The sequence below is a fragment of the Erinaceus europaeus genome, chromosome 5 (assembly GCF_950295315.1).
Source record: "Erinaceus europaeus chromosome 5, mEriEur2.1, whole genome shotgun sequence".
NCBI lineage: Eukaryota > Metazoa > Chordata > Mammalia > Eulipotyphla > Erinaceidae > Erinaceus > Erinaceus europaeus.
In genome coordinates, this window is record NC_080166.1 from 62,863,495 (window position 1) to 62,887,048 (window position 23,554).

Consider the following 23,554-nt stretch of genomic DNA (forward strand, 5'->3'; position numbering starts at 1 on the left):
GATTTCACGAGCAGATTTAGAACTGATTTCGATATTCATTCCATTGTACAAATATTGGGCAGAGTAAAATAAGGTAAAACAATTTGATTCACATTACATTTTTAATTTTTTTTCTTAATTTTTATTATAATTAATTATTGTTGTTACCAGAGTTACCACTGGGGCTCGGTAACTGCATGATGATTCCACCTTTCCTGGCAGTCTTTTTTTTTTTTTTTCTTCTTTTGCTTCTTCTTGATAGAGAGAGAAAAATATTGATAAGCAAAGAAAAGATAAACAATAGATGGAAAAAGAGAAAGAGAAACACCTGCAGCTTTGATTTACTACTCAGCTCCTGCAGGTGGGAACCAGGGTCTTGACGCTGAGTTCTTGTGCACTGTGATGGATTATCTCTAACAGGTGCACCAGCAACTGGTCCAGAATATTTTTTTCACTTATTATTGGGGAATATAATGGTTTACAGTAGATCTAGTTGTTGGTACATGTGTAACATTTCTCAGTTTTCTACAAAACACCCTCACCCCCATCCTACATCCTTCTTTACCATTATGCACCAGGAGTTGAAAGCCTCCACCAACCCCTCACAGTTCGTTAAGTCCAAAGAGTAAAATATTTTTTACATCACTTTTTCCTAGCAGAAGCAATACAAGGTCGAGAAATACTATGAGAGATCAGAGTATGGAAGCCATATTAGGATTAATGAGATGGAGTAGATATTTAGAGAGGATAAATGGTTATGGTAAAACTAATTGCTAATTATTAAAACCAAGCAGGTATTAATGAAAAATACAACAGTTTTCAATTAGTGTAGGTAGTATTTAATTAATTAGCTTAGTCACAAACAATTTTTGTGGCTTAGATACTATATGAAGACCATAATTAAAGAATAATGGTGAATTGAAATTGAGGGAGATATTAACAAGAGGACCCAACAATCAATATTAGGTCCATTTTAATGTTATAACACTGATAGTGGTTAAAATTGTGTCAGTGAAATGCACAGATTATCCTAAATGGGAATGTGTAATGTACATTTGTGTAGACAGTAAAATATGTAGAAGTAACTGAGGGAATTTATAAATTTCAGGATAAATGACGTCAGATTGCCAGTATATGAATGAACATTTAATTTTAATGTTTGCTTTTATAAACATTTTTAAATATTTTAGCAGGTAGAGACAGAGAGTGAAGTTAGAGGAAAGGGGAATATAGAGAAAAAGAGATAGATAGGTAGGTGGATAGATACATAGATAGATACGTAGATACATAGATACATAGATACATAGATGGAGACTGACTCACTGCTTCACCACTAGCAAAGCTTTCCCCTTGCAGATGGGGACCAGGGACTCGACCCTGGGTCTTTGTGCAGTACAACGTATATGCTCAATCGGCTGTGCCACCTACTGGCCCCTATACAAATTTTTATGAACTTTTATTTAAAAGTTCAGCAAGTAGAAATAGTAACATATGTCTGTTCACTTATAACTTTTCATAATGTATGGAATAATAATATTATTAAACATAATGATATTTAATAAGTTGTTTTTGTTTTTGTTTTGTTTTTTTATGTGTATTATTATTATTATTTTAATTTAAGAAAGGATTAATTAACAAAACCATAGGGTAGGAGGGGTACAACTCCACACAATTCCCACCACCCAATCTCCATATCACATCCCCTCCCCTGATAGCTTTCCCATTCTCCATCCCTCTGGGAGCATGGACCCAGGGTCATTGTGGGTTGCAGAAGGTAGAAGGTCTGGCTTCTGTAATTGCTTCCCCGCTTCTTCTTCTAGCGTTTGCCCCTCTTCCGTAGCCAGTCAACAGCATCAGGTTGAGCCTGATGTAAAGTTTCGAGACCTCCTTTGAATCTGGAGAGGTGGCAGTCGTTGACTATGTGGGTCATAGTCTGTCTGTAGCCGCAGGGGCAGTTTGGGTCCTCTCTGGCTCCCCAGCGATGGAACATAGTGGCGCACCGGCCATGGCTTGTAAGATAGCGATTGAGGAGAGCCCAATCATAACGTGCTAGGTCAAAGCCAGGTTGACGCTTGCAGGGGTCTGTGATGAAGTGTTTGTTCTTTACCTCAGCTGAATGCCAGCTCTGTTTCCAAGAGACTGGAACAGAGAAGTTCAGTGTAGGCGTAGGGGACCAGATTGGTCCCCTGAACCAGATTGCCCCGCTGAACATGGGCATTGACTGGTCGGTCCATACTCCCAGTCTGCCACTCTCTTTCCCTAGTAGGGTGTGTCTCTGGGGAAGCTGAGCTCCAGGACACATTGGTGGGGTCTTCAATCCAGGGAAGCCTGGCCAGCATCCTGATGGCATCTGGAACCTGGTGACTGAAAAGAGAGTGAACATACGAAGCCAAACAAATTGTTGAGCAATTATGGACCCAAAGCTTGGAATAGTGGAGAGGAAGTGTTAGGGAGGTACTCACTGCAAACTCTAGTGTACTTCTGCTTTCAGGTATATATTTTGCAGTAGTTTATGGATACGTGTGAAGATATGCTCTCTCTCACAAAAACTGGTGTATATCTAGGTTTTGGGACTTTGTTAGAAAGTGAACCACCTGAGATGAAATTAGAGTGTACTATGAAAGGAAAGGTCTCACCCGAGTAATGAAGCTGAAGGGTTGTCATTCCACATGTGAAGTCTCTGGACACAGTCTGAAGTGAAGCATGTTGAGGTGGCAATCGTTGTGTTGGTTAGGTTGTGATCGGCGGATGCAATATTATTTGATATGGATTGGGAGAGGCATACGGGAAAGTGGGCCCTATCCAAGGGTTCCAGGACTGGGGGAAGTAGGGGCTCTATAGTGGAGATGTGAGCTTCCTGCTGTCTTAGGGTTCAAAAAGACAATGGATAGTTAATGTTATCATCGCATTATTTGGTAATTGGGTTAACTTTGAAAAGTCCTTTTGTTATGGTTTGCTGTACAGTACCCAGTAATAAGTTTTAAGTGAAAAATTTAATACTAGCACTGACTCACTGCAGGAGTAAGGGAAATGACAAAGAACTGGTGGAAATCTGATTTTTTTTTTTTTTACATATGAGTAAGTATGTATAATGATCTTATATATAAATATATATATATGTTGACCTTATTTCCATTGTTATTAGGATCTATTCACTAAATTCTCTTTAGACTGCTATTATGCTCATATTAAGGAAAATGGTATTTTAAATGTATCCCTACTTTGAGCTTATTTTTGTTATCACTGGTACTTCACTGCTTTTAGTGACCATTCTGGCTACGGAATAAGGGCAAACGCTAGAAGAAGAAGTGAACATTCTCTAGATTGACAGAGTGACAGAAACAGAGAAACAGAGAAAATGATACCCTAGAACTAATGTTCCCTCCAAAAATTTGCTGGGGACTGGGTTAGAACTTGAGTGTTATGCATGACAAAGTAGTCACACTACCCAAGTGTAACGTTGATTTACCAAAGGGGAAATTGATGACTATTATATCCAGTAACTTGAACACTGAAGACCATAAAGTAGAAAATGCATATAATGTCTATAAAGTTGAAGAGGCTCACCGCTTATTAATGTAATTAGTAGGTTCATATTGACAAAGCTTACTTCATATATTTTATTTATAAAAAGGAAAGACTGACAAAACCATTTGATAAAAGGGGTACAACTCCACACAGTTCCCACCACCAGAACTCTGTATCTCATCCCCTGCCTTGATAGCTTTCATATTCTTTAACCCTCAGGGAGTATGGACCCTGCAGTATTAGAAATGTTTAAAGTTATTCTTGATAAATGTTATTTATATTTCAAGAGTCATAAATGATCGGAAATCTTTAAGTTACAAAAAAAGAACTCCACATTTTTAATCTATTAATTAAATTACAAGATTTGCATGGCAAGAAAAAAACGTTAGTACTTAAAAACACATGGTGATGGAAATTATGCCATCAGTTTTGCTTACATGTACATGTATAGACATCCAATATATATAACACTCTTTGCAATCAATTCTTTAAAAAGTGTGATCATTTAGAGCATAAGTGTAAAAATGCTTGTGATGCATTATTCCACCTCCTATGGTTAGGGAGAGAATGCAGACATGCCACAATAATGTTTTTTATTTCCACTGTTTGAACCATATTAATGAGAACATCATTTTGGAGAACTAATTATTTCTATTTGTCTTGTGTCACACTTTCTAATTCCCCTATATTAGCACAGCCAAAGCAAATTAATTGCTTTTCCAGCAGTTGAACCTTGTCCAAGAATGAGCTCACATTCCCTTCCAGTTTCCCTGTTTCTGTGAGTGCATTGTGTCAGAAATTTCTCTTGATACTAAACATAGGCTAGAGAATATCTTTACAGATTTCTGTGTTCTCACTTGATGAAATTTATAAGTTTAAGTGACCCACCAGGAAAGATAAAGTTCTTAGCTGCAAGATTATACATCAAAACAGTTGAAGTGAAATTAAAATTAAATGAATGAATCTCACTGAAGCAAAAAAAGCAGTAATTAATGGTTCCCTTAATTGTCTTCATAAAATATTTGCATGGGTCTAATTTGCATAATTTGCATGTATTAATTAATCTTTCAAAGGAATTTTGTGCTGAGAGAAGCCAAAAAATCTCTTTGTTTTATTTAACATCTAATGAAATATTTATCTTCTTTAATGAACTTCTCATCTTCATTAAAATAAAAATTGCACAAGTTTGTATGTTTTAAATGTTTTTATAATCGAAGTATTCAAAAAAATATCTTAAGACATACAACTGAAAAACAAACACATTATTTACCACTCAGTATCATTTTTAACAACAGAAATTCTAAAAAAAAAAAAAGACCAATTTTATTTCTCAAAGGTGACAAAGCACTTGGTAAACAAATGAATATAGCTACACTGAAAAGTAAGATTTACAAAAAGCTGATTATTTCTATCAATAGTAATGTTATCTTTATGTCTGAAATAGGGGGCATCTGGAGGGTATATATGAAAAAAAACTATGTTTAAAATATTTGGGAAATGGTTCATTGACTGAAAATGTTTTAGCTGGTTCAAAAAAAATTAGTTCCTTAAAATCCATTTGCTATTATTAACAACTGCTAGATTGACTAACAATATTTCCTGGCAGAAGTTATATAGCTCCAACTTGATTCTAAAACTGCCTACTGGAGCATTATAGCAGGAGTTTCACCTCTCACTAACTAGAAGTTCATGGTGAAAACCAAGAGACATGCCATGGAAAGGATAATACCCAAAAACCCAAATTTTATCAAGTGCCAAATGATATATTTTCAGGAGAACTAAAGAGAATGAGATGAGAAACTTGGCATTAAAAGGACATAAGAGAAAGGACATTGATAATCTATTAATAGTGTCATTCATTGTGATGTGTCAGTGTCTTGTAATACTACAGAAAACATCGCTGATATTTGTAAAACAGTTAAATTTTGTGCAGCTTTCCCCATATTTCCTTTATGTTCAAGATGTGCCCATTTTATATCTGAAGAGACTGAGGTACATGACTGTAAAGCAAAGTTCTCAAAATCAATCTGTGAACTTGGGGTCTCTCTCTGCACTACTTTGACTCCATATGGCTTGCTGCTACATGAAATCTTCTTCATTTGTGGCTAGGAGTGGCTAAAGATTAACCAAGATAAGAAGGGTGGCATCAATTTAGAGGGATTAAAATTGAAATTGCAAGTATATAATTCTTTTCATGTAAATTTTAGTCATATGGTAAAGTGTGTTACATTGATCTACCTCCCATAAGCTCATCTTTAGGAAAGTAAAAAGGCATTTTCATTAGGTGACTTTTTTCCTCATTCTGTTATCACTCTTGTAATTTTCATGATGTTTTGCTTTGCCTTGTTTTTATTTTCCTTGTTATCACAATATGATGTTACAAAAATTATTATTGATCAGTTGCAAGGTAAATGCCAGGTGCAGATTTTTTTTTACTTAGCATTAACATTGATAATGTATTTATATAACTAATTAATTAATATAACTATAGCTAATATAACTAATTTCTAAAATATTAAATTAACATTGAGACAATTAGTGGTAGGTGGAGAGCCATAACCCAATGCCATTGTGACCCTGGTGACCAACATTACCTGTTAATATTCACTCTGCTACTCATATTTTTATAGTGTCAGAATGACAGTGGTATCTAATTTTTATTTTTTTTTTGATACTAGGTTTATCACTGGAGTTCAATGTTTGCACAGTTTCACTATTTCTGGTGGATACTTTTTTTCCCTTTTCTGTGTGAGAGAGGGAGAGAAAGAGAGAGAGTACAGAGAAAGAGAGAGGACAGAGAGAGAGAGGGAGAGAGAGAGAGAGAAGACAAACAGAGACACCTGTAGCACTGCCCTATTGCTAGTGAAGCTTCTTCCCTGCAAGTGGAGACTGGAGCCTTGAGCTGGGTTATCACATAAGTAACATGTGCACTGTACCTAGTGAGCTACCACCTAACTCCAGCATCTACCCTTTTTATGACTTTTCACAGACAGCTGTACATACAAGCATCAAGCCCATACAATGCATAGGTTCTTATTAAGATTGATAGAGCAAGGGGCTAGCCAAATAGCTTAAGTGGATAAAGCACCTTCTTTGCCATGCTTACACCCAAGGTCCATGCCTAGCCATCACTGCATGGAAGGAAGCTTTGGTGCTGTGGTGTTTTTTCCTTCTCTGTCTCAGTATTTCTGTATGAAAAAAGTCACCCCAGAGTGATGAACCCTAGAGCACAAACATATTTAAAAAGGGCTGCCTGGGTTCACACTTTTGTTCATTAACTTTGTAACAGTCTATAGATTGAACTTGTTGATTTAAGGAACTGCTATAACGTACAACAACAGATGATAATAATATCCACCTCTCAGAATTGTTAGAAGAATTAAGTGAATCAATATACAGAAAACAGAAGACAGTATCTAGGACCTGCATTATTTTTACAGTGGCACAGAATGTAATGTTTAGTACTTACTATATGCTATTCACTTTTTATAAAAATAAAAAGTTAGTGTCTGGGATATGAAGCAGCTGGAAAAGCACACGTTATCATGCACACAGTGCACACAAAGATCTGGGTTCAATCCCTTGGTCTCAGCAGGCAAGGGAAGAAGCTTCTTGCGTGGTGGAGCAGACAGCAGATATCTCTTTTTCTCTCCTTCCTCCCTAGTTCTCTCTGCCTCTATCACAATTAAAATGTAAAAATAGTTAAGAAATCCAGTGTTATCTGGATCTTAAAATTTCTCTTACAACACATGAACATTTTTCTGGATGTGACATAGCTTTTAGAATATTTTAAGTTAGAAAATGAAAATTGTATGTACTAAATTTTACAAGGTAGTCACAAGATTTATGCAAAAGTGTGAATTTCAGTATATAAATGCCAGTTTAAACATTATAACTTAAGGAAATTTATTTGTAGATGCATAGTCTATATGGTAAATTTTTATCTTTCTAAATTAAACAACATATACTATTTTTGATTCATTTAAGATGAGTGTTAGATTCTATTGATATTAATTTTACATTTGGGCCAATTTCTCTTAATATGACTTGTATTTTTATTTAGTATAAATGAACTACACACACTTTTATTCACATATTCATAGCCCTGAGATAGTAAATCTTCAAATATAGTTCCACATAAGCTTACTAATTACATCTATAAAACAGTGAATAATGGCTTCAAATATTGGATCTGACTCTCATTCTTTATTTATTTTTCCCTGAAAGAAAAAGCACTGGATGGGGAGATTTTAGACCATAACTTACATAGTCAGGTATGCTTCATTTTAATTTTGATCCCATACTGTGGTTTTATATTCTCTTTGGAAATTCATATTTTAGAAGATTAAGAATGAATTACTTTGTTTTCATAATGAAATGCTATTTTCTTGTAGTATATATTGTAGTAAGTTTTTAATAAATTTATCCAGTATAGTTATATGGAATGTTACAGTTTAGGCCTTATACCAGTAGAATACTTGAGAATTTAGAAAAACTTCACAAACAAGAAAATATATAGTGTGTCCTCATTCAGATGTGAAAAGCAAAGCAAGACAGGAATATAACATTAGTAAACCCAAGGCAGGGGTAGATAGCACAATGGCTATGCAAAGAGACTCTCATGCCTGAGGCTCCAAAGTCCCACCTTCAATCCCCTGCACCACCATAAGCCAGAGCTGAGCAGTGCTCTGGTAAAAAAAAAAAAAAATTAATAAGCCCTTAGTCTTTTTCAGCATATCTGAGAATACCAGGTTGAGGGGAGGAGTTAATTTTTGGTTGGAGATCCCATGTCTTACAGTGTAGAGTGATGACACTTCAGGTGGGTAAGGTATACTGGCAAATTGGGGCATTGTGAAGTCGTACCTCTATGAGTATTATAGACTTGTAAATCAACAAAAAATATATTAAAAGGGAAGAAAACAATAATAAAAAGATATGGGTAGACACAAGACACAATGGAAAGTGCATTCTTCTAAACTCAACAGATGGTTCTGGATTCTAGTTGTCTTTTGCCCAAGTGGAATCAAAAGCTCACTGCTACCATATTTTCTGGTAGTCTAAGGAATACACACTTTTACTGTGGAAGCCCAAACACAGGACTTACTTATTTTTTAATCATTATTTTTAATATTTAATTTTTTCTGGTGATAAAAATGTTATCTCAATCAAAAAATAAGATAATCAGACAAAAGACTACAAAGAGCTCAGCAAACTTAGCAACAAAAAAAGCAAATGATCCCATCTAAAAATGGGCAGAGGATATAAACAGAACATTCACTACTGAAGAGATCCAAAAGGCTAACAAACACATGAAAAATTGCTCCAGGTCGCTGATTGTCAGAGAAATGCAAATAAAGACAACATTGAGATACCACCTCACTCCTGTGAGAATGGCATACATCAAAAAGGACAGCAGCAACAAATGCTGGAGAGGCTGTAGGGACAGAGGAACCCTTTTGCACTGCTGGTGGGAATGTAAATTGGTCCAACCTCTGTGGAGAGCAGTCTGGAGGCCTCTCACAAGGATAGACATAGACCTTCAATATGACCCAGAATTAATTTAATGACTTGTCCCTAACTGCTATAATTTCAGACTTAAATTTTAGAAAATATGAGGCCCACCTGCCCTTTTAAGTTTATGTCATTCAGATTAGTCCCATTGTGTTAAATACTTATATGGTATGATTATTAGTTTGTTCAAGAAAGAGGCTGGAACCCCAGTGCCCCACGGTGGCTGGAGGAGACAGCACTTTGCTGGTGTATGAGAGGTACTAGCATATATTTTGGGGAGTTGTGAAATTGTATCCTTAAGACATCATTTATGTTTTAAAATACATTCCCCTACAATTGTTTTTAAAGCACCAATTATTTATTTTAGGTTAAGTCATTGTTATTATGTATTATTAAGTATAGTCTGATTTTCTAAGAATTCAGATTCAATCCTACTTAATATATTCAAATGTCAGTGAACACAAGGAGTGAAAAAATGTGGCAGAATAAAAGGAAAATGATAATAGCATGGTACTCTATGCCTATGGTCTATTTTTGCATTATTTTATAACTCTGTCTTCCTTGGGTAGAATCTTTTTGAGATAAATGATTTTATTTACATTAATTTTCCAAGGGTTGTCAAAGTAGAACTAAAGCATTTTTCCATATCAAATTATTCCATTATTGTATATGTTTTGTTGTAGTCATGCAGTGAGTGAATTTATTTATTTATTTTGCTTCCAGAATTATCATTGTTACTTGGTGCTGGCACTACAAATCCACATTTCCTGGCAGCCTTTTTTTTTTTTTTTCATTTTTATTGGATAGGACAGAGAGAAATTGAGAGGAGAGAGGGAGATAGGGTGAAAGACACCTGTAGAACTACTTCACTCGATCCTTGCACTTGGTGCACTTAATTGGCTGCACCATAACCACTAGCCCACATGGAGAAATTTTAAAATTCAGGGTGGACCTGAAAGATAGATGAAGTTTGGTATAGTTCCTAGAATACTTTTCTTTTGATAAACCTATTATGATAAATATACTTTAACAAATGTTTATATACTTATTTGCTTTGACCAGAAAACATTCTACATTTGTAACATCTTTTCCTCATTGCTAATAACCCAGTGTGGCACAGATACATAAATATGCATATATTTGAAATACCTCTCCTCTGTCTCCCCAGCCCTAAATTAATTCCTCCTGATAAAATTGTGCATGTGGGCCAGAAAAGTTTTGCTATGGGTGTCAGAAACTCGAAATTAAATGATAATATAATATAATATAATATAATATAATATAATATAATATAATATAATATAATATAATATAATATAATATAATATAATATAATATAATATAATATAATATAATATAATATAATATTTCAGACTATCACTGGCACTCAGTTCCAGCACTATGAATCCACTGCTCCTGGCGGCCATTTTTTCCATTTTATTGGATAGGAATGAGAGAATTTGAGAGAGGAGGTGTAGATAGTGAGGGAGAGAGAAAGACAGACACCTGCAGACCTGATTCACTACGTGTGAAGCAACCCCCTCGCAGGTGGGGTACTGGGGGCTCAAACTGGGATCCTGGGGCAGGTCCTTGCGCTTTGTACTATGTGTGCTTAACCTGGTGTACCACTGCCTGGCCTCTTCTCTTTAAGTTTTTATTTAATTAATTTATTGATTGATTGCATAGTGAGTGAGAGAGAGAAATTGATGGAGAAGGGAGAGATAGAGAAAGAGACACCTCCAGCATTGCTTCACTACTCATGAAGCTTTTTCCCTGAGGGTGGGAACCAGTGGCCTTGAAACTGGGTCCTTGTACATTGTAACATAGTCAATCTACCAGGTGTGTCATCATAGCTCCTTAAAAAATATTTTAATAGATAATATGAGAAAGAGATTTAAGCTAGAATAAATGATAATGAGTTTGTCTTGCCATAATTCAGTTTGATCTGACAAGGGCATGAAATAGAGCCTTAGTGTAAGCACTTGAGTTAATATGGAGTTTCAGCTTGAATGGGAAGTGGTTTGAACTAAACATGAAGCCCAGATAAGAGACACAGCTCTGTATGCTATTAAAGTCTGTTTTGAAAATATAATAAGACTTGCACAATCTTGATACTGTCATTATGCTTTGAAGGCTAGAATATCAAGCCACTCTGCCTCTTTCCCAACATGATTATAATAATAATAAATAGCAAATACAAGACTGAGAAACAGAGTATGTTCAAATGGCTAAGAGTTTATTTATTTACATAATATTTCATACCATCCATTCTGTAATGCATGACCTGATATATTTTTTAAATAGAGAAAACATAAAGTAGCTTTTATATGGCAGTAAGAAAGGATGGATTGTTTCACTTTAAATTTTATCCATTAAAGTGAGTAAAATAAATATAGGACCAAAACTTTTACAGTGCTAGATTATATACATAAAATTGGAATGAGAATGCTAAAAATAGTTATATGTTAGATAAATCATATTTTCACTTATTTATTTTGCATCTTTGTTGATTCTGCAAATTTTACTCATGACAAACTGTCAGCTCAACTTTTACATTAAGAGACATGTATTTTTCATGATATTGTTTCATATGGCAATAAGTTGAATACTAGTCCTTTCAAGTAATCAAACTACATTGAGTACAGTCATAAACAAAAAATGCAACAATAATTTACTATCATTGCTAGGCTTTTCTTCCCATGCATAGAGACTCTTTGCAATCATTTGAACCATATATACTCTTAAAAATAAGTAAATATTATATTTATTCTTTAGAATTGATAAATAAACCAAAATATACTCATGGTAATAATATTCTAAATGATCACAAAAAACTGTGCACCATGCCAAAATATATTAGCGTGCCACTGTATATTAAGGCTTAGAAGCATTTCAATAGATATAATAATATTTATATATAGCTGTACATGTACATATAATATTAATCAAGTGTCTGGTTAGAGTTGTGGTATTTAGAGAATTATTAGTTTTTTAATTTTTATTACCTTTTTTTATTTATTGGATAGAGCCAGTCAGAAATGGAGAAGGAATGAGAGAGAGGGAGAGAGACAGAGAGACACCTGCAGCCCTGCATCACCACTTGTGAAGCTTTCCCCCAAAAGGTGATACCAGGGGTTGGAACCCGGTTCCTTGCACACTGCAACATGTGCGCTCAACCAGATGAACACCTGACCCCACATTTAGAGAATCATTATCTAACCCCCAGACTAAAGAAATGAGGGCTACGAAAGTGGTGAACTCTTCATATAGATACCATGATGCTACCAAAGACTTGATAGAAAACAGTCAAGATTTCTTTTTTTTATTTCTTTTTTTATTTATATTCCCTTTTGTTGCCCTTGTTTTTTTATTGTTGTGGTAGTTATTGTAGTTATTATTGATATCGTCGTTGTTGGATAGGACAGAGAGAAATGGAGAGAGGAGGGGAAGACAGAGAGGGGGAGAGAAAGAGAGACACCTGCAGACCTGCTTCAACGCCTGTGAGGCGACTCCCCTGCAGATGGAGAGCCAGGGGCTCGAACCGGGATCCTTGCGCCACGTGCACTTAACCGGCTGCGCCACCACCCGACTCCCAACAGTCAAGATTTCTTATACAAAACCCAATATATTATTATCAGTTACTGTTTTTATAATTCTGTGGGTAAGTTTCCCTAAAGAGAACTGAAGTCTGCCCAGTTGAAATGAATCACAGATGCGAAGTTAAAACAGACATTCTTGGTTGATCAGTTGGTATAGTTCAAATACAATTATATATAACCCCTGAGAGTCAAAGTAGTATATTTTCCCTCTAGGAGGAAAATATTTTATTATGAAGTGGTTTTGACATGAACCTCAGTGAGTTTGTTATACTCATAATGCTTCTAGAAATCTAAATTTAATTCAGAATAGAATGATCTACATTATGGCACAAGTTAATTGTATTCAGTCACAGTTTCTAGTGATGGGAAAATAAGGCAATACAACAGTAACCACTGCCACAAGCTATTAATTTTAATGGAAATAGTGGCCTCTGCTACCATGACCCAGGGCAGAACTTCACAATGAACATGAAATATACATATATGAGCATTTATCATCTGTGTAAATATATGCACATTTATTATAATATACTTTAAATGTTTACTTTCAGAGTTTTCATGTTCTCTTTTTTAATTGTATTAGAGAAATTTGGCAATCCCATGAAATTTAATATATGCTGAGAACAAATTGGAATTTACAATAAATGAAAATTGTAAGCCCAGAGTACTCAGATGTTTCCTGAAATTCTTTGTGTCTGGAGACAGATAATTTATAAAATGCAAAGTTACTATTAGCATTGCATATTTTTGTGATAGCATACTTTGTCTTTTTTTTTTTTCATGGCATTCCACTTTAGAAAGCATTTAGTGTCTTAAATTTGTTATTGTATGTGGCTGTTTTGTTGATGTTTTACTGATCCATTTACTAAGAATTATGTCTGTTTCCTTGGAAAGCATGCAGTATAATAAACAACAGTTTCAAATATTGCAAGATAACAAATTTAACTAAATTTGAATTTAGCCAATCACTACTTCTGAACAGTGGTTATGAAGAACATTAAAAAGATTGTCTGATTGCTTGTTCAATATAGAATCTTCCTCAATGTTTTTAATAAAGAAATCTAGTTATTTTTTTCTGTTTCAGTAGTCAAGTAAATGGTAAGTTCAACAATATGGAGCTGTGCCATTTGTGGGAATGCTGACTCAAATGACATTTTTATCAAGTGCTCTAATGCAATCATTATTACACTGAAGTAATATAGGGATTCAATTATGATTCATTTTTATATCAAGGTCAGCGTATATCATAAACTAAGATAATCAATTTATAAGGAAAACCCACCTTTAAAATCTCTAGTAGATTCAAAGTACCTAAAAGGGTACACACACACCTTTAGAAATATAAAAGAAATTTCTGTGATTTGGTGTAATATATTTTATTAGTAACAAGTTAACAATGCTTGTCACTGAGTTTTTATTGCTTGAGCAATACTAGAAAGAGAGAGGAGGAAAGACAACACAGCACAGAACCTACCACCAATGTGGCTGAAGCCAAGATCAAACTTGGGTTAAATGTATGGCAAAAAGGGGCACATTTTCTTTTTTTACTTTGTTGACTAGAGACACTATTTAAGAGTGTTTTGATAAAGTAATACAAAAAAAAATGGGTAGTAGGGAACATTAAATTGGATTTTACTAGTTGTTTGTATTTCAGTCAAACATGAGAACTCAGAATTGGCTTAGTAAGATCACATGACCAAGAAGTGTCTTTGAATTTTTCTGTATTCCAGAACATAGATTAAAGTTTATGCCAAATTGCAGGAGTTTAAACATTTATCCATAACATTGAACAGAATACTTTTCGTATACTGAAAGAACAGTAATTATCTAATGTGGCAAAACAAATCATCTCAAAACTTTATGACTTAAACAATATTATCAGAAATGTATTAACAATTTGAGCCTACAGTTAAAATTCAATCTGATTGGGAGTTGGAGGTAGCGCAGGGGATTAAGCACATGCGGCGCAAAGCGCAAGGACTGGCTTAAGGATCCCAGTTTGAGACCCCGCTCCCCACCTGCAGGGGGGTTGCTTCACAGGCGGTGAAGCAGGTCTGCAGGTGTCTATATTTCTCTCCCCCTCTCTGTCTTCACCTCCTATCTCCATTTCTCTCTGTCCTGTCTAACAAAGATGACATCAATAACAACAATAATAACTAAAACAATAAAAAAACAACTAGGGCAACAAAAGGGAAAATAAATAAATATTTTAATAAATTCAATCTGATTACCCGTCTGAAGTCTTAAGTGCTTAGATTGAAGGAATGTATTTATTTCCTTGAGTCTCTGTGTGTGAAGAATCTGGGAGCATCTCAATTCAATTCTCCGTTGAGGGTCTCTTCTAGGCTGCTATAAAGTATTGACAGAGACTGCAGTTATCACTGCAGACTCTGCTTCCATACATATTTGTGTGGCTGTAGGCATGCCTTGTGTCCTTAAGGATATTGAGGTTAAAGCTTCAGCATATTGTCAGCTATTGTTCAGAGGTTGTCATTTGTCCAAGAGATTCTTAGTAGGGTAGATCATTGTACACTTCCAACTTCTTCCTCAGGTTAAACAAATAGAAGGTATAGAGAGAAGGTGCATGGCAACTAGATGGAAGTCACCTTGTTGTTGTTGTTTTTATCCTAATCTTGGAATTAAATTTCATTCCCTTTGCCATCTTATCTTCACTAGAAACCAGCTACTAGCTATAGCCCTTACTTAAAGAAGGATGAAAATCATACCAGAATGTGAATGCCTGGAGGCAAGAGGGGATTGATGGCCACCTTAAAAATGCCTACCACAGTGGACTATACAGAAAATAAAATTAGTCGTTACCTAGCAAGATGGGGTCAGAATGCAATTATTGCATAATTTAAGAATGGTATAGATTCAGGAGTATATCTAAAGGTAGACCAGATGCTGACATGAATCTTGAAAATAGCTTCAGAACTTGTTGGTACTTTCATGGACATTTTCGGAAAAAAAAAATTCTATCTACTTTCTCTGATGTGCATTTTGGATACTTTTCTGGTTCTCTCATTCTTTCTTTATATATAATAACTCTGTCAACAATGTTTCTTTCAAGCCTGTTTGTTAATATGTCTCCTTAATATAACTTACTTTGCACATCTCTAAAATGATCTGTGTTACTTTTCACATTTAGTATAGAGGACTACCTTATTTAATAATTTTGCCATAGGATGATTCTATGCTCACCCATAAATTATCTAAACATTTAATAAACCTACTAAGCAAAACATGAAAATGCTATTTCCTCCAAAAGTGTCCATTATTTAGCCTAACAAATCATAATATTAAAGATTTGTCATCCTGCTGGGAGTTGGGCGGTGGTGCAGCAGGTTAAGCGTGAGTGGCTCAAAGCACAAGGACCAGCTTAAGGATCTGGTTCCAGCCCCTGGCTCCCCACCCACAGGGGAGTCGCTTCACAGGTGGTGAAGCAGGTCTGCAGGTGTCTTTCTCTCCCCCTTTCTGTCTCCCCCCTCTATTTATCTCTGTCCTATCCAACAACAATGATGTCAATAACAACAACAATAACCACAACAATGTTAAACGAGGGAACAAAAGGGAAAATAAGTAAATATAAAAAAATTTAAAAATTGTCATCTTTCATTGTTATTTTTGTCATTTGTCAAGTTTAGCACTAGTCCAGTATTTTCAATTTGGCATTGTTTAAATGTGTTCAGTAAAATTCTAGAAACTTAGAACATTATTCACTTATAGCTACTTACCTAAACAAATATATCTTTATTAAAAATTACTGAACTAGGCATGCTGTAGAAAGTAGAAAAAAGTGTTTAACTTTTTAAACATGATGATTTTTTCCTCCAAACTTAAAAGAAAATAACTAGGCTCTGACAAGAGTTGCCCTTCTAATTGCCACCTTTGGTTATTCCCCAGAGATAGCACATAAATTTATTCTAAGAACTCAGTTTATTCACAGAGGACTTAGACTGCTTCTTTCAGGCATACAAACACAAATGCTTGATCTGAAAGTTCCTTGTTGTCCTTCTGTGCAGTGTGTTATTTTATTTAAAAAATGCATCACTTTTCTTCTATGTTCTGTTTTAATTAAACATAGTATATAACATATCCATTTATCAGTCAGGTACAGATATACTTCAAATGATTACTTCCTGCCATCCTTGTTCTCTAGTCTTCTACCCCCTAAAAATGAAGACTAAAGAAAGTAATAAGAGATCTCATTGTGTTTCACTTTGTTAAAGTTAGGAGGTCTCACCTTCCAATCAGGACAAGGTAACCTAAGTGCAAAGTACTCAATTCTCACTTGCTGGTACATTAACCACTCTGATGGTTTTTTGCTTCTTACTAATGAATGTTTAATTAGAACATACAAACACACAAACACACACACACATACTACCACAACAGACCCACTAGCAATATAATTTTTGCTTATTTACAGAAACAAAGCAAAGCATTCAAAGAGGTCAAAGTTATGCTATGTGTTTTTAATAAACTTGTAAAAGGTAGTTTATATTTTAAACAGAGTTAAACAGTAATTTCCTTATTCCAGCAAATTCACATTAGCATGCACAATTCTAATGGGTAGTATAGTAATACAGACTTCATAAATTTTACTATTGTAAATTTACATTAAAACATAATGGGCCAATATACAGAATCCTTCTTATGACTATACCCTCAGTCTAGTCAGTTTCATTCATCTTATGTCTATACACTCAGTCCAATAAATTTCATTAATCTGAGAGCAACTTTTTTTGTAAAACTTTATTTTAAAAAATCACTACACAGAATTTTACCGTTTAAGACTTCTCAAAAACCTATGACTAAACAATAAGAACATATTTACTGTAAGAACAACTCACCATAAACTCAATGAAACATTATATGTAGATAATTGAAAATATAAACTTTAAATTATTAGTAAATATCTGATATTCATAATACACTGAACTTTTATTTCTTTTAGGAAAATTATTTTCAATTTCTAATTAAAAAATCACATTTATAAGAAATTTATAAAAGATACTAAAACTCATATATCTTTTGCCAAGTATTATCTATGCTTAGTCTTTTGTTCCTTTGTGCTTTAATTTTTTTTCTTTCTGCACAGTATTTTCTAATTCATTTGAAAGTAAGGCATATAATCATGCCTCTTCACTCATTTAATATATATATATATATATACACATATGTATATGTATGTTTTTAAAATTATATAATAAAAATAAGGTATTTTGTGGCTGGCATGCAGAAGGTCTGGCTTCTGTAATTGCTTCCCTGCTGAACATGGGTGTTGACAGGTGGATCCATACTCCCAGCCTGCATATCAGATTTCAGGCTCAGGGAAAAAAAGAAAACTAGTATAGCCACAGGCCCTTTGGAATACAACTAAAATATGCCTACTAACTACCTAGTAGGCATATTTTAGTAAAAAAAAAAGTTTTTTTTCTTAAACTAGTATAGCCACAGGCCCTTTGGAATATAACTAAAATAGATGTCCATTTTTTTAATAGCAGTTGAGAGACGGAGATAAAGGAACATTGTACCACTGCTCATGAAGCTTCCCCCTTCCATGTCAGGACTGTAGCCTTAAACTTGGACTTTTAAAATTTTATTTATTTTTTAATATTTATTTATAAATTCAGAACACTGACAAGACCATAGGATAAGAGGGGGCAAATCCACATAGTTCCCACCACCAGAATTCCATATCCCATCCCTTCCCCTGATAGCTTTCCTATTCTTTAAGCCTCTGGGAGTATGGACCCAAGGTCATTGTGGGATGCAGAAGGTGGAAGGTCTGGCTTCTGTAATTGCTTCCCCTCTTGAACATGGGTGTTGACAGGTTGATCCATACTCCCAGCCTATCTGTCTCTTTCCCTAGTGGGGCAGAGCTCTGGGAAAGTGGGGCTCCAGGACACATTGGTGGGGTCATCTGCCCAGGGAAGTCCAGCTGGCATCATGATAGCATCTGGAACGTGATGGCTGAAAAAAGAACTAACATATAAAGCTGAACAAATTGTTGACTAATTATGAACCTAAAGGCTGGAATATTGCAGATGAAGATTTGGGGTCTTCATTTTGGAAATAGCTAGTAGGTACACTTTAGGTGTATTCCAAAGGGCCTGTGACTTTACTAATTTTTGCCTGAGCCTGGCATCTGATTCGTAAATGGACCTAAACTTGTTTTCTTTCCCATAGTAAAGTGCACTCTTATCAGATTCATTACCACCCTGGCTCTGGGTCATGTGTTTTAAGCCAGTACACTACCAAGGAAAATTACATTCCTCTCAACATATCATTGTTACTGAATCAAAGGTTCCTTGCTTACCTCTCAGCAATCCCATTAAGTGAAATACAAGAGATGGTGCAAGAACAGATTTAATCAGGTGCTAGTCAAACCTGAAAAGATGGGAGACATGCGTCTCAAAAAAAAAAAACTTCCTCTGGGACTGAGCTTATGGACCTATTAAAGATAAAGTGTAAGAAACAAGGTACAATCTTGTGACTATCCATCCAGCTGGGAGAAGGTCTTATCATGAGGCTGTTTGTCCAGCTGAAAGAATTTTTATCACAAAGTTATTTATTTGTATGAGGTTGTTTGTTGAGCTGGTCCTCTATGTGGTTATTTATCTGGCTGAGAGTGTTGTCCTGCCACGAAGAATGAAACATTGGTGGACAGTAATCTGTAAAACTTGAAGGTAGAATCCTAAGCAGTATCCCCCTCCCCCCTGCCCCAGGTCTGCATAATAGGTTCGTCTTTTGCGAATGTCTCTGATAGACTTTTGGTTTCAGCTTTCTTTCAAAATGTGTGTATGAGAACAAGATGGAGTCTCTAAAGCTTGCTCATTTCCAATATGGCACCCAGAATCATGTGATGCCTATTGTCCTTCATTTTGTGATGGGATTTTGGTGGTCCCCTCAACTGAAAACCTGTCACTGAGTATTTACCAGGCTCCAGGAAAATTTATCTCAAAAGTATTGAGATAAATTTTGTGTAATACTTTTAAGGTGATTATAACCTGGAGATAAATTTTTAAAAATATTCAATTCTTAAATAGATTTTTAAAAAAATCCCTAAATCCTATGGTCCATATTTCTGTTCCAAGTTGCATAGAATCTAGATTTACAAAGAGATTTTTAACACCCTATAAATAAGACTATCTCAACTTTTGGGTGCATATTTCTCTGTGACCACTGAAAGATTCAACATCATTGAATCTGAAAAGGGGCTGTTTTTTAAGATGCTAACAACAGGGCTGGGAACATAACTCACTTGGATAGTATATTTGTTCTGTCATGGGCATGACTCAAGTTTGAGTCTGGCACCAATATGATCTGAAGTTTTGGTGCTGTGGTGCCTTTCTCTTTATCTCTCTGTCTCTATCTTTCTACCTGAAAATATTTACTTGGAACAGTAAAGCCCAAGTGATGACCAAAAAAAAGTAAAAATACTGACAACAAGAATGCCATTTCTTAGAGGAACTAAGATATTTTAAGCAGATCTAGCCCTTAAGTTATTTGCCTAGGGCTAGAATTGACTCAGTCTCTTTTTGCTAACATAAACCATAACCGTCTGTAAATATTCAAATGCTTTCTCTTCACATTCTTCAGTTCAGCCTTCATTTCTGGTTAGTTGGTTTAGTTTCCTATTTACAAAGAATTTTAGATCGGTTTGCCCAATGATGATACTTTCTAGCCCCACAATACCATGAGTCTAATTTAACCTGCTTCAGATTGCTGAAGTGTCAAATCTCAGACCTGTCCTAAGAATGTAAACATAATTCCCTTTCTGATGTGCTTTCTTATACCAGGTGCTTATGTATAAAATATTCCAAAGGAATCTCATGTAAAGTTCTTTTTTAAATTTCTATATTGGGGGATTAATAGTTTACAGCTGACAGTAATGTCAGGTACTTTCTCATTTTGTTATAATCTTGTGGGCTTCAGGTTCCATAACTATACCCCAAAGCAAAAAAGATTTAAATATGTTACAGCTCTTTTTCAGTTTTAGCTTTTTAATTCTACTTGAATACAACCTTAAATATAAACTCTGGAAATCAACTATCCTGTTATGTTTGAATATCATCTTTAGCTTAACTTTGGAAAAATCATTTATTATGTGCATTTCATGAAAATAAATAATATTGATTGACTCAGTATCTTCTTATTAAAGGGCCTGTCCTCAACATCAGTCTCTCTTGAAACATTTCTCATGTTGAATGTAGACTTTATGTCTCTTATTTTTGCCTTAGTAGAATCAGAATGTTCTTACTCTAAATATAAAATTATTAAAAAAAGCAAGAAACAATATTTTCTTTAATTAGTTTCTTCCTTTGGGGGTTGTAGAAGAAGGGTTATGACTTGACAAAGATCCTTCCCATCTGTTCCTGTTTGTTTGCTTTTATTTTGACTTCCTTTAGTTGTCTTATCAAATATCACATGAATCATTAACATTTGTTTTCATCACTTGTTTTGGTTTCCCTTACTTCATATGATTAAGACATTATGTTGAAAGAGGCTCAGGGCTACTATATTTCATATTAAACTAATACTCTTTAAGTAAATATTAAACTTTCTAAATAGATGATTTTTAATGTTTGTTATAGTCTATTAATATTTTCTTCCAGCTCATAGCAGCAGAAAAACCTTGTTAGATAACATGTGCTGGATTTAAGTTTTGAACATGCAGATACCATTTTCAAAAAAAGCTACTTCCTGATAGAGTGAATTTATTAAATCCTTTGTGCAAAAGACATGTAAGATATCCTATGGGCTTTTGCTAGGAGATTCTTTTAAAAACTGAACAACAGGGAGTCGAGTGGTAGCACAGTGGGTTAAGCGCACATGGTGCCAAGCACAAGGACTGGCATAAGGATCCCAGTTCAAGCCCCTGGCTCCCTTCACTGGCGGTGAAGCAGGTCTGCAGGTGTCTTTCTCTCCTCCTCTCTGTCTTCCCCTCCTCTCTCCATTTCTCTCTGTCCTATCCAACAAGACGACATCAATAACAATAACAATAATAACTATACAACAAGGGCAACAAAAGGGAATAAATAAATAAATATTTTTAAAAACTGCACAACAACAAAAACATATCTCTTTACATATTAGGAGGGCCTTTTCACTGGCACACCTTTGTTGATGGTTTAACCTGATTTTCATGCAATGAAATATTAGAAATCTGGTATGATCCAGCTAAGAAATTTGAAATTGCCCCATTTTGTATGCCATGTTCTAAATCTAACCTTTGTTATGTAATGTGATTATTTTTTTAAAAAGACTCAGTAAGTTCCTGGGGAGAGTTTCAATGTTGTAGTGACATTCCCTCTAGCCTCTGTCTCTCTATCATTGTGTATATTATAAAAATTCTTCCCCAGGAGTCGGGCTGTAGCGCAGCGGGTTAAGCGCAGGTGGCGCAAAGCACAAGGACCGGCATAAGGATCCCGGTTCGAACCCCGGCTCCCCACCTGCAGGGGAGTCGCTTCACAGGCGGTGTAGCAGGTCTGCAGGTGTCTTTCTCTCCCCCTCTGTCTTCCCGTGCTCTCTCCGTTTCTCTCTGTCCTATCCAACAACGACGACAACAATAATAACTACAACAATAAAACAACAAGGGCAACAAAAGGGAATAAATAAATTAAATTAAATATTTTTTTTTTTAAATTCTTCCCTGAGGGGGTCGGGCGGTAGCGCAGCGGGTTAAGCGCATTTGGCGCAAAGCACAGGTACCCGGTTCGAGTCCCCAGTTCCCCACCTGCAGGAGAGTCACTTCATAGGCGGTAAAGCTGGTCTGCAGGTGTCTATCTTTCTCGCCCCCTCTCTGTCTTCCCCCTTCTCTCTCCATTTCTCTCCGTCCTATCCAACAATGAACGACATCAACAGTAACAATAATAACCACAACAAGGCTACAACAACAAGGGCAACAAAAGGGGGGAAATGGCCTCCAGGAGCAGTGGATTCATGGTGCAGGCACTGAGCCCCAGCAATAACCCTGGAGGCAAAAAAAAAAAGAAAATTCTTCCCTGAACAGTAAAGACCTGGTAAAGAAAAAAAAAAGAATTGCAACAGCAAGAAAAGTGGTGTGATGCACTAAGAGAGTGTACTCTTGGGTGGTAGAACTTTGGTTAAAATTCACATCAATCATGTGTTACCTAGCATGAGGCAGTGCCTCATATTCATCTTCCTGTTTCTCATCTGTAAAATGGAGACAACCGTAGTCTACACTTCGAGAATATTTTAATCTGATTTAAATCTGTAAATGAATATTAATTCTTGTGATGGTATCAGACATTAAATGTTCTGACGATTGGCCATTTGAGGCTTTATATATTAATTGCTCATGATTTCAATGTACAAAATGCATCCACAGATGATTCTTCAGACACTTTGATCTTACAGTTTCCTGAATACTTTTGCAATATAAAAATTAGTCATTTCAAAAAATAAACTACCAAGTTATTCCATATTCTAGTTTTATATGTGAACTAAAAGTTATATTATTATCTATTTTTCTATGTGTATTATCACACATTAGCAGTAATTTTGTTTGACACTATGTGCATAGACAGCAAATTAACATTTGGTATAATTATGGAACAACAGGGGTATAATTCCACACTGCTCCTACCAACAAGAGGTCTGCATCCTCAACCTCCCATTCATTGGAAACTTCAGTAGTCTTCCCACGGTGACAGATGGGGGTTGACTATTATTTCTATGACTCTGTCTATAAATTTATATATTTTGCCTTTTTTCTATGTAGTCCTTCCTTCTCTTCCTTTCTAAGTCACACCTATACCTATGACTACTTCTGAATCTCTTTTTTCTCTCTCTCTCTACTCTCTCTGGGTCCTGATAGGATTAGAGTCTAGAGCCGTCTAGTCGTCTTCCTCTAACATTTCTTTCCCTCTCCCACCTTCTGCAACCCATAAAGGACTTTGATCTAGACT

At 35.3% G+C, this 23,554-nt stretch overlaps 1 protein-coding gene across 4 annotated transcripts in view; it reads left to right on the plus strand.

Annotated features, from left to right (window-relative positions):
• Positions 1-23,554, plus strand: part of DACH1 (dachshund family transcription factor 1) — a 488,759-nt gene that overhangs the window by 459,365 nt on the left and 5,840 nt on the right. For 2 of the 4 annotated variants that reach the window (XM_060191413.1, XM_060191415.1), the window contains one exon: positions 7,735-7,781. The exons of the other annotated variants lie outside the window; for them this stretch is intronic. In XM_060191413.1, coding sequence (XP_060047396.1) covers positions 7,735-7,781 — 47 coding nt within the window. The remainder of the gene's footprint in view (positions 1-7,734; positions 7,782-23,554) is intronic. 4 annotated transcript variants of the gene reach the window in all.